This window comes from Lolium rigidum, chromosome 5, assembly GCF_022539505.1.
Source record: "Lolium rigidum isolate FL_2022 chromosome 5, APGP_CSIRO_Lrig_0.1, whole genome shotgun sequence".
In the NCBI taxonomy this organism is placed as follows: Eukaryota; Viridiplantae; Streptophyta; class Magnoliopsida; order Poales; family Poaceae; genus Lolium; species Lolium rigidum.
In genome coordinates this window covers 235,127,264-235,139,913 of record NC_061512.1, presented here as the reverse complement: position 1 = coordinate 235,139,913, position 12,650 = coordinate 235,127,264, and the positions used below count along the sequence as shown (strand labels likewise).

Sequence of the window (12,650 nt, the reverse complement as noted above, 5' to 3'; positions counted from 1 at the left end):
ATATAATACTTTGCACTATGGCCAGCCTAATGAATCTATTCATGTTGTCAGTTATCCTCTGTCCTCTTGACCCAGATCTTGTCACAAGGTGCCGAGTCTTACCCAAATCTAGCATCAAACAACATCCTAGCTAATCCTATATATATAGCTAGGCCGGCGAGCAATCCTCAGCTCGACTCTTCAAGCCAAGTTTTCCTCTTAGAAATTTACTCGACCATTTCTTCTAGCCTGGCTTCATGGCTACCTTGCTGAGCATACTTCTTGCTGCCTCCGTGGCTGGCTCGGTGGCACAATCGCCGTCCGGCTATCGCTCGGCGCTGACCCACGTGGACTCGAAAGGTGGCTTTACCAAGACAGAGCTGCTGCACCGAGCAGCGCATCGGAGCCGCCTCCGAGCAGCGACGATGCTATCGGGTTATTCCACCACCTCTTCCAACTCGACCTCCCGGCCAAGGCTGCAGTCGGGCCAAGCCGAGTACCTGATGAACCTCGCCATCGGGACGCCGCCGGTTCCGTTCGTCGCCCTTGCGGACACCGGCAGTGACCTCATCTGGACGCAGTGCCAGCCATGCAAGCTCTGCTTCCCGCAGGACACGCCCATCTACAACACCTCCGCCTCGACCAGCTTCTCCCCGGAGCCTTGCTCCAGCGCCATGTGCCAGAGCCTGCAGAGCGACAACAATTGCACCCTCTGGCCAACTTACAACCGCTACTCGATCGCAGCCGTGCAAAGCTTGCTGCTTGGAAGGGGAAGCTCCTCAATGCCGGCGGACGGCGCGCCCTTACCCGCTCCGTTCTTGATGCCCTTACCACTTACGCGTTTACTGCCCTGACGCTGCCAAAAAAGTTCACCATGGCTTTCGACCAAGTCCGCAGGCGGTTCACGTGGGACATTGATGAAACTGGTACTGCTGGCGGCAAATGCAAAGTCAACTGGCCAGCGGTTTGCTCTCCCACGTCTTTTGGCGGCCTGGGCATCCTCGACCTTGACCGCTTCGCGCGTGCGCTCCGCCTCAGGTGGCTGTGGCTCCATTGGCACCACCCGGAACGCCCTTGGACGCAGCTTGGCACACCTTGCAGCGCCCTTGATCGCTGTCTCTTTGCGGCCGCCACTAGAGTCACCGTCGGAAACGGGACGCGGGCCAGCTTCTGGTGGTCCAACTGGTGCGGAGGCGAGACGCTGCGCTGCCGTTTCCCTCTGCTCTACAAGCACTCCATCCGCAAGCACCGGACTGTGGCCCAGGCGCTATCTGACTTTCGCTGGGTTCTCGACCTGCGACGCGCGCCTCACGGCGTAATCGCAACGGAATTCCTCACTCTTTGGCGGGAGCTCTCAACGATCGCACTTCAGCCGGACGTCGACGACTCCATTTTATGGATCCTCTCTGCCGACGGATGCTACTCCACCAAGTCGGCTTACCTAGCTCAGTTCGCTGGCCGCATCACCTCCGTTGCTCAAGACCTCATCTGGGAAACCTGGGCGCCGGCCAAGTGCAAACTTTTCGGATGGCTTCTGATCCAGAAGCGTGTTTGGACCGCTGATAGACTGCTGCAAAGAGGATGGCCAAACTGCTATTTTTGCCCCATGTGCATCAGGAACCTCGAAACACATCAGCACCTCTTCTTTGATTGCCCTTTCGCTCGGGTCCTCTGGGCGTCCATCGCTTCCTGGCAACACTGCAGCGGTCTTGCCCCTAGAGCTTGGAGCGCTTGCGATAATATGCATGATGCGTGGAATGCAATGATAGCTGCAACGCATGTTGATCATCGAGACGGTGTTAAATCGATCATCATTCTCGTCCTCTGGGAACTGTGGACTGAAAGAAACGCTCGTATTTTCAAAGACAAAGCCAGCTCCCTTCGGCAGCTGTTGCATCGAATTCAAGATGAAGCCAATGGCTGGGCCTTTGCAGGAGCGAAAAAGCTTCAGCGTTTGATCTGGGAGCCACCCTGAGATCCTGCTCTACCCTGCCTCCTTAGGGGTTTTGTCTTCTCTTTAATTCTTTTTTCCTTTATACCTTGGCCAACGGCCGCGATGTAATTATCTCTACCTTCTAATGAAAATCGAAAGCCAACAAGTTGTTGGATCTTTCAAAAAAAAAACTCGCAGTGCATGTACTACTACGATTACGCCGACGGCGCCTACTCCGCGGGCGTCTTGGGGAGGGAGACCCTCACGTTGGGCACTACTGCGTCGGCCGTCTCTGCCAGCGACGTCGCGTTCGGTTGCGGAAGCGACAATGGCGGCGACTCGTTCAACTCCACGGGGACGGTCGGGCTCAGCCGCGGGCCGCTGTCGCTTGTGGCGCAACTAGGGTTCGGGAAGTTCTCATACTGCCTCACCGACTTCTTCCTGCCCAGCCTGAGCAGTCCAGTCCTGTTTGGCTCCCTCGCCGAGCTGGAACCTAGAGGAGGCGACACCATGCAGACGACGCCACTGGTGCAGAACATGGCGTACCGGTCATGGTACTATATCTCCCTCGAGGGCATATCTCTCGGCGACACTCGCCTGCCGATTCCAGAGCAGGCTTTCCAGCTGCGCAACGACGGCACTGGAGGGATGGTCGTGGACTCAGGCACCACCTTCACTATCCTGGAGGGAAGCGCTTTCATGGTGGTCTTGGATCATGTGGCCGAGGTGCTCGGTCACCCGGCAGTGAACTCTTCCAGCTTTGAAATCCCTTGCTTCCCGGCTCCAAGCGGCCAGCGGCAGCTTCCACCCATGCCGGACATGGTGATGCACTTCGCCGGGGGCGCGGATATGAGGCTACACAGAGATAACTACATGTCATTTGACGAAGAGGGGTCGTCGTTCTGTCTAAACATGCTCGGTGATGATGCGACATTGTCGGGTTCAGTCCTCGGTAATTTCCAGCAGCAGAATATACAAATGCTGTTTGATATCACCGTTGGGCAATTATCATTTGCGCCAGCTGATTGCAGCATACTCTGAAGCTCGTAATACTGTACTTGATGTTTTGCAATTTGAGACAGTGGTAAGACTAGTTAAGCAAAAAGGAAAAGCAATTCCTAAGTGAATGCATGAGTACTAGGAAATCTCGATTAACATACCAACTTTTAGCATTTCATTTTGGACTCAAGGTCAAGTAAGAAGTGGGTTGTTCACTTGTTCTGATGCCAACCACAATTTTCTGAAACTCTGATTTTCTTGTTTGTGTGTCACATCTCTTTTTTTCGCGGGCACGCGAATGGCGTTCCATATCTTTATAGAATAGAGCAACAAAAATACAAGAAGCCAAAGGGGATGCGAACATCTATCCTCGGCCAACCCACGCACACCACCAAAACCTAAAGACCTACTCTCGCAACATGACTCACCACTCCTCTCCCCTCGCTGCTCACCAAAGGCTGAACTCCTCTAGAATTCTATTTATGATCTGCTCCGTGGACCACTGCCTCTCTAAGTTCCCGAAGACATGGGCGTTCATTTGCTTTCAAAGCGTCCCTATCAACAAGACCAATGTGTCAAAGCCTCTCCTAGCCTCCCTCCGCAGCCTCTTCCTCGCCTCCGTCCACCACCTCTCCAAATTTGTGTTCTCATGCGGTTCCTGTAGCTGCGACCCCAGCTTTCTCAAGCAGTCAAACCAGACCATCTTGGCATACAGACACTGCGAAAGAATATGGTCAACATTATCCTCTTCCTGAAGGCATGTGCCGCAGGGGTCTAGGTGATCCTGCAGGCCATGCTGAGCCCTCCTATCCGAAGTCCAGAGCCTACGTCTTATCGCCAGCCAGCCGAAGATTTTGCACTTTAGGGGTGCAAAGGATCTCCATATCGGCTTAGCCATACTCCATGTGATCCTTCCCTGGGCAGAGCATGTTGTAGGTCACACTGGTAGTATACATCCTAGATGCCGACCCTTTCCAAGTGATCTGATCCGGCCTATTGCCGTCGTGAGGCACTCTCTCTAATTCTTCCCAAAGCAGGGTGCATTGCATCCACCCGTCGACGGACAGCTCTGCAGATACATCCGAAAGCCAAGAATCCTTATTCAAGGCATCACTAACCTTTCTTCTGTTCTTCCTTCTCGTTGGGACCAAAGCCGCAACCTCTGGCGCAATCTCATCCGTATTTCTTCGATTGATCCATCTGTCTCTCCAAAAGAGAATACTCTCCTACTCGAAACTGCGCCAAGCTCTGGAACACTTCATTGGCTTCAGGGTCGTTGATAGCAGGCAGCCCTTGCCATGGCCTTGAAGGAACCGTACGACGCAGCCAACACCACCTCACTCTAAGAGACAAACCTTGCAACCTCAGGTCCTTTACTCCAAGCCCTCCAAACTGAGTCGGCTTGCATATAGTGTCCCACGCCACCAGGCATTGTTCTCCATTGACCTCCTTTCTTGCCCCAAAAAAGGCTCTCATCCAGTTGACCAACTCCTCAAGCACCCAAGCTGGCGCCTCTGCGACCATCAATTGATGTATAGGCCACACACTTATCACTGATTTTATGAGTATAAGCCTCCCTGATTTCTGAATCATCCCCCCCCGCCAAGCCGGAACACAGTATATGACCTGGTCAATCAGGGGTTGCCACTCCGCTTTTGTCAAAGGCCTCAGCGCTAGTTGCATGCTAAGGTATTTGATGGGAAACCTCACTACCTCGCAGACCAACATCTCCGCAACTCTCTCGGCATCTCCCTCATGCTCTCTAATCAGCGTGGCTGAGGTCTTTCTATAGTTTACGCACATCCCAGAGGCCTCGCCAAACACTTGTAGAATGGCCATTACCGCTTCCAATTCTATGGCCAGCGGCTTAAAGAAAATAACCAGATCATCAGCGTAAACCGAGATTCTCTGGAGCTCTGTGATCCCCGCTAGCCTGGAGAAGAGTTGTCCCTCCATGACCTTCTTAATTGCCGCAGTCTGCACCTCCACAACCGCGATGTGGGATCACCTTGTCTAAGGCCTCTCACATGCACAATTCTTCCTCCAGGCACTCCATTAACCAGCACTCTAGTGTTCGACGTGTTAAGCAACAAGGAAACCCACTTTAGGAACCGCTCTCCAAAACGCATGCGCCGTAGTACCTCAAACGAAAGCTCTAAGAGATCGAGTTGAAAGCCCTTGTGAGATCCAATTTGAGGAGCACTCCGATTGCCTCTATTGGTTAATCTTCCTTGCCACTTGTCTTACCAGGATGAAGTTGTCATGTAGGGACCGTCCTCTTACAAACGCCGATTGGTTGGTGCTTACAACATCACCCAACCTTCTCCGGAGCCTGTTGGCCATAATTTTGGAGAATATTTTGGCAAAACTATGCACCAAGCTAATGGGGCGATAGTCCTTGACCTCCGTGGCATCCGGCTTCTTAGGGATCAATGTGATCAGGGCTCGGTTTAGTCGGGAAAAACCACGACCGTCTCCCACACTAAGTTTAACCAGCCCAGCAAGAATGTCCCTCTTGATAATCGGCCACACTCTCTGATAAAAAGCTCCTGTAAAACCATCCGGCCTCGGCGCCCAGTCCGGATGCAGGTCCTTGACCCCCCATATCCCCTCTTCAGTAAACATGGCATCCAAGTCCCGCAACTCAGCTGTGGGGATTTAAAGCTCTTCCAGATCAATAGAGTGCTCTCTGGGCTGCACCCGCCCCAACAGCTGGGAGTATGCCTCTGTGAAAGCCTCCACTTTCATCTCCTGGTCCGTCACGAGCACCTCTCCGATTTTGACGGAGGCAATGTGATTTTTCGCCCTTCTTCCATTAGCAACTGCATGGAAAAGCACCGTGTTGGCATCTCCCTCTCTCAACCAGCGAATCCTCGATCTTTGTCTCGCCAACTCAAGAGAAGCAAGCCCGAGCACGGATTGCTTGAGCATTCTCCTTAGCCAAATCTCTGTGGGGGTCAACATGCGTCTCTCTTGGGCCACATCTAGGTGTAGGATCAGGGTGTTGGCAATCTCAATATTCAGCTTAATATTCCCTACTCTTTTTTGCCCCCAGGACTGCATGTGTTCGGCAACATTCCTGAAGAGCGCATCCAGCCTCCGGAAGGGATCTACAATAGTGGGGTTACATACCCAAGCATCCTTAACTGCCTCATCAAACCTCTCCAACTTAAGCCAAAAGCTCTCAAACTTAAACCTTCTCCTAGGCCGAAACGCCGCATTAAGGGCAAGGTGGAGCGGCGCATGATCCGAGACTGACGATGATAGACCTTGCAGAACCGAGTCAAAGTGCTGCAAGCTAGTCCCAATCCACCGAGACCAGCACCCTATCTATGCGTGTAAGGGTAGCTCTCTACTTCTCATTACTCCATGTATAGGTCCTCCCATGCATAAAAAGGTCATTTAGCTCATACTCATGCACAAAAGCCCTCAATCGCTGCATCATGTTTCTGTCCAGATTTTCATTATTCTTCTCCGAAGCATTGAGGATCATGTTGAAATCTCCAGCCACCACCCACGGCCCATGGCAAAGGGACCTTCTCTCCGTCAGCTCCTCTAGAAACATGATTTTACCCTCGGCCACTTGGGGCTCATAAACAGTGGTAAGCCACCATTTAGACTCATCTCTAGCCGTGACCTCGCCGGTTATAGCACAAGTACCATAACTCACATGATTGATTTGGACCACTGAGGTGTCCCAAGCCATCACCACATCTCCTCTCGTCTCATCCGCCGGCAAGAACACAAATCCATCAAAGGACGGTCTCAAACACTGTGAGATATAAAACTCATCAACCTCCGCAACCTTAGTCTCCGAAATACACACAATACGCACATGCAAACTATCAAGGAAATCCCGAATATCACTCCTTTTAGCTGGATCATTCGTACCACGAACGTTCCAGAACAACATCTCTAAATTACAATCCATAAAAACTACAAAAACAAACTCCACTCCATCAGCTGCCTAGTGCGCCGCTACCACTACTCTGCAGCCCTCCTGCTGGTCAAAACTCTAGGGCACCATCTTTCCAAAGATGGACGCCATGACCCTCACGTGTCGATCACCAAGCGGCGAGTCGAAGATCTCGTTGAAGCTGGCAAGGTGCTCCTCATCCACGGACAGCTCCTCAGGGCAAATACCCAGCGCCTTGAGTAACACCGTCTCTGCCGCCGAGGCCTTAGACACATTCTTTCCCCTCTCTTGCACCGCCATCGATGCACTCCTAGTCAGACGCCTGGGCGTAAACGTCTGCGCCTCAGCACGCAGTCTGGTGATGGCGTGTATTTCACACGTTCGTTGGGCAACCCCAAGAGGAAGGTATGATGCGCACAGCAGCAAGTTTTCCCTCAGAAAGAAACCAAGGTTTATCGAACCAGGAGGAGCCAAGAAGCACGTTGAAGGTTGATGGCGGCGGGATGTAGTGCGGCGCAACACCGGAGATTCCGGCGCCAACGTGGAACCTGCACAACACAACCAAACTACTTTGCCCCAACGAAACGAGTGAGGTTGTCAATCTCACCGACTTGCTGTAACAAAGGATTAACCGTATTGTGTGGAAGATGATTGTTTGCAGAGAAAACGAGTAGAAACAAGTATTGCAGATAGATTGTATTTCGATAAAGAGAATTGGACCGGGGTCCACAGTTCACTAGAGGTGTCTCTCCCATAAGACGAACAGCATGTTGGGTGAACAAATTACAGTTGGGCAATTGACAAATAAAGAGAGCATGACAATGCACATACATATCATGATGAGTATAGTGAGATTTAATTGGGCATTACGACAAAGTACATAGACCGCCATCCAACCGCATCTATGCCTAAAAAGTCCACCTTCGGAGTTATCATCCGAACCCCCTCCGGTATTAAGTTGCAAGCAACGGACAATTGCATTAAGTATGGTGCGTAATGTAATCAACAACTACATCCTTAGACATAGCATCAATGTTTTATCCCTAGTGGCAACAGCACAACACAACCTTAGAACTTTACGTCACTTGTCCCGAGTGTCAATGCGAGCATGAACCCACTATCGAGCATAAGTACTCCCTCTTGGAGTTAAAAGCATCTACTTGGCCGGAGCATCTACTAATAACGGAGAGCATGCAAGATCATAAACAACACATAAGCATAACTTTGATAATCAACATAACAAGTATTCTCTATTCATCGGATCCCAACAAACGCAACATATAGAATTACATATAGATGATCTTGATCATGATAGGCAGCTCACAAGATCCGACAATGATAGCACAATGGGAGAAGACAACCATCTAGCTACTGCTATGGACCCATAGTCCGGGGGTAGACTACTCACTCATCACTCCGGAGGCGACCATGGCGGTGTAGAGTCCTCCGGGAGATGATTCCCCTCTCCGGCGAGGTGCCGGAGGCGATCTCCGGGATCCCCGAGATGGGATCGGCGGCGACGGCGTCTCGGTAATGTTTTCCGTATCGTGGCTCTCGGTACCGGGGGTTTCGTCACGGAGGCTATTTGTAGGCGGAAGGGCAAGTCAAGAGGCGGCACGGGGGCCCACACCACGGGCCGGCGCGGCCAAGGGGGGCCGCGCCGCCCTAGGGTTTGGCGCCCCGTGGCCCCTCTTCGTCTCTCCTTCGGACTTCCGGAAGCTTCGTGAGAAAATAGGCCTCTGGGCTTTTATTTCGTCCAATTCCGAGAATATTTCTTTACTAGGATTTCTGAAACCAAAAACAGCAGAAAACGAGCAATCGGCACTTCGGCATCTTGTTAATAGGTTAGTTCCGGAAAATGCACGAATATGATATAAAGTGTGCATAAAACATGTAGATAACATCAATAATGTGGCATGGAACACAAGAAATTATCGATACGTTGGAGACGTATCAGCATCCCCAAGCTTAGTTCTCGCTCGTCCCGAGCGAGTAAAACGATAACAAAGATAATTTACGGAGTGACATGCCATCATAAACTTGATCATACTATTTGTAAAGCATATGTAGAGAATGCAGCGATCAAAACAATGTGTATGACATGAGTAAACAAGTGAATCATAAAGCAAAGACTTTTCATGAATAGCATTTCAAGACAAGCATCAATAAGTCTTGCATAAGAGTTAACTCATAAAGCAATAATTCGAAGTAAAGGTATTGAAGCAACACAAAAGAAGATTAAGTTTCAGCAGTTGCTTTCAACTTGTAACATGTATATCTCATGGATATTGTCAACATAGAGTAATATAATAAGTGCAATAAGCAAGTATGTAAGAATCAATGCACAGTTCACACAAGTGTTTGCTTCTTGAGGTGGAGAGAAATAGGTGAACTGACTCAACATAAAAGTAAAGAGAATGGTCCTCATAGAGGAAAAGCATCGATTGCTATATTTGTGCTAGAGCTTTGATTTTGAAAACATGAAACAATTTTGTCAACGGTAGTAATAAAGCATATGCATCATGTAAATTATATCTTATAAGTTGCAAGCCTCATGCATAGTGTACTAATAGTGCTCGCACCTTGTCCTAATTAGCTTGGACTACCCGGATTATCACCGCAATACATATGCTTTAACCAAGTATCACAAAGGGGTACCTCTATGCCGCCTCGTACAAAGGTCTAAGGAGAAAGCTCGCATTTGGATTTCTCGCTTTTGATTATTCTCAACTTAGACATCCATACCGGGACAACATAGACAACGGATAATGGACTCCTCTTTTAATGCTTTAAGCATTCAACAACAATTAATTCTTTTCTCATTAGAGATTTGAGGATGTTTGTCCAAAACTGAAACTTCCACCATGGAACATGGCTTTAGTTAGCGGCCCAATGTTCTTCTCTCACAATATGCATGCTCAAACCATTCAACTCAGTGTAGATCGCCCTTACTTCGAGACAAGACGAACATGCATAGCAACTCACATGAAATTCAACAATGAGTTGATGGCGTTCCCCGATAAACATGGTTATCGCACAACAAGCAACTTAATAAGAGATAAAGTGCATAATTACATATTCAATACCACAATAGTTTTTAAGCTATTTGTCCCATGAGCTATATATTGCAAAGGTGAATGATGGAATTTTAAAGGTAGCACTCAAGCAATTTACTTTGGAATGGCTGGAAAATACCATGTAGTAGGTAGGTATGGTGGACACAAATGGCATAGTGGTTGGCTCAAGTATTTTGGATGCATGAGAAGTATTCCCTCTCGATACAAGGTTTAGGCTAGCAAGGTTATTTGAGGCAAACACAAGGATGAACTAGTACAGCAAAACTCACATAAAAGACATATTGAAAGCATTATAATACTCTATACCGTCTTCCTTGTTGTTCAAACTCAAAACTAGAAATTATCTAGACCTTAGAGAAACCAAATATGCAAACCAAATTTTAGCATACTCTATGTATTTCTTCATTAATGGGTGCAAAGCATATGATGCAAGAGCTTAAACATGAACACAACAATTGCCAAGTATCACATTACCCAAAACATTTATAGCAATTACTACATGTATCATTTTCCAATTCCAACCATATAACAATTTAACGAAGGAGAAACTTCGCCATGAATACTATGAGTAGAAACCAAGGACATATTTGTCCATATGCTACAGCGGAGTGTGTATCTCTCCCATAAAGTGAATGCTAGGATCCATTTTATTCAAACAAAACAAAAACAAAAACAAACCGACGCTCCAAGAAAAAGCACATAAGATGTGGCCGAATAAAAATGTAGTTTCGGGGAGGAACCCGATAATTTGTTGATGAAGAAGGGGATGCCTTGGGCATCCCCAAGCTTAGACGCTTGAGTCTTCTTGATATATGCAGGGGTGAACCACCGGGTGCATCCCCAAGCTTAGAGCTTTCACTCTCCTTGATCATGTTGCATCATACTCCTCTCTTGATCCTTGAAAACTTCCTCCACACCAAACTCGAAACAACTCATTAGAGGGTTAGTGCACAATATAAATTGACATATTCAGAGGTGACACACTCATTCTTAACACTTCTGGACATTGCATAATGCTACTGGACATTAGTGGATCAAAGAAATTCATCCAACATAGCGAAAGAGGCAATGCGAAATAAAAGGCAGAATCTGTCAAAACAGAACAGTTCGTATTGACGAATTTTAAAATGGCACCAGACTTGCTCAAATGAAAATGCTCAAATTGAATGAAAGTTGCGTACATATCTGAGGATCATGCACGTAAATTGGCATAATTTTCTGAGCTTCCTGCAGGGCAGTGGGCTCAGATTCGTGACAGCAAAGAAATCTGGAACTGCGCAGTAATCCAAATCTAGTACTTACTTTTCTATCAACGGCTTAACTTGGCACAACAAAACTCAAAACTAAGGTAAGGAGAGGTTGCTACAGTAGTAAACAACTTCCAAGACACAAAATAAAAACAAAGTGCTGTAGGTAAAAACATGGGTTGTCTCCCATAAGCGCTTTTCTTTAACGCCTTTCAGCTAGGCGCAGAAAGTGTGTATCAAGTATTATCGAAGGGTGGTGCATTCTCAGCGAGGTGTGGAGTTTTCTCAACTAGGCATATTATATTAGATACATAAGTTTTAGCATCTCCCTTTTCATTAGTCTTAGGTGTGCTACTCTCATCAAACAAATTTTCTGGAACAAGCCAAGCATAATTATTTTCTAGTGCATCATTCATAGCTAGGAGCTTGCATGGTATTGGTGCTTTGATCTCCTCTCCATCATCAATATTATTAGTATATCTTATTCTATCCATATCCATCTTTTCAAGGAGACTAGCAAAATTAGTAGGAGAACCAAGCATATTGAATTTAGCAAACACCTTTCTAGCTTCTCTTGCTAGACCACCAAATTCTCTAAGAAGGGTTTCTAAAACAAAATCTTTCTTTTCCCCTTCTTCCATATCACCAAGCGTGAAAAACATGTGTTGGATTATAGGATTAAGATTAACAAATTTAGTTTCCAACAAGCGAACTAAATGCGCAGCAGCAATTTCATAAGTAGGCGCAAGATCTATCAAGTGTCTATCTTCAAAATTTTCAATGGTACTAACATGGTTGAAGAATTCTTCTATATTATTTCTCCCGACTATAGACCCACGTCCTACCGGTATGTTCTTTGTAGTAAAATTAAAAGGAAACATGATGAAATAAGTAAAGTGAATGCAGGTAAACTAATTTTTTTGTGTTTTTGATATAGCAAACAAGATAGCAAATAAAGTAAAACTAGCAACTAATTTTTTTGTATTTTGATTTAGTGCAGCAAACAAAGTAGTAAATAAAATAGAGCAAGACAAAAACAAAGTAAAGAGATTGAGAAGTGGAGACTCCCCTTGCAGGCGTGTCTTGATCTCCCGGCAACGGCGCCGGAAAAAGAGCTTGATGGCGTGTATTTCACACGTTCGTTGGGCAACCCCAAGAGGAAGGTATGATGCGCACAGCAGCAAGTTTTCCCTCGGAAAGAAACCAAGGTTTATCGAACCGAGGAGGAGCCAAGAAGCACGTTGAAGGTTGATGGCGGCGGGATGTAGTGCGGCGCAACACCGGAGATTCCGGCGCCAACGTGGAACCTGCACAACACAACCAAACTACTTTGCCCCAACGAAACGGTGAGGTTGTCAATCTCACCGGCTTGCTCGTAACAAAGGATTAACCGTATTGTGTGGAAGATGATTGTTTGCAGAGAAAACAGTAGAAACAAGTATTGCAAGTAGATTGTATTTCAGAAAGAGAATTGGACCGGGGTCCACAGTTCACTAGAG

The 12,650-nt window shown here is 47.6% G+C and overlaps 1 protein-coding gene across 1 annotated transcript; it reads left to right on the top strand.

The window, feature by feature from the left end:
• The first annotated feature begins 236 nt into the window (after positions 1 to 236).
• On the top strand, positions 237 to 2,953 carry LOC124657261 (aspartic proteinase nepenthesin-1-like). The gene is made up of 2 exons (XM_047195841.1): positions 237 to 716; positions 2,123 to 2,953. The coding sequence occupies exons 1-2, from the start codon at positions 237 to 239 to the stop codon at positions 2,951 to 2,953; spliced, it is 1,311 nt and encodes a 436-aa protein (XP_047051797.1).
• Positions 2,954 to 12,650: the final 9,697 nt, after the last annotated feature.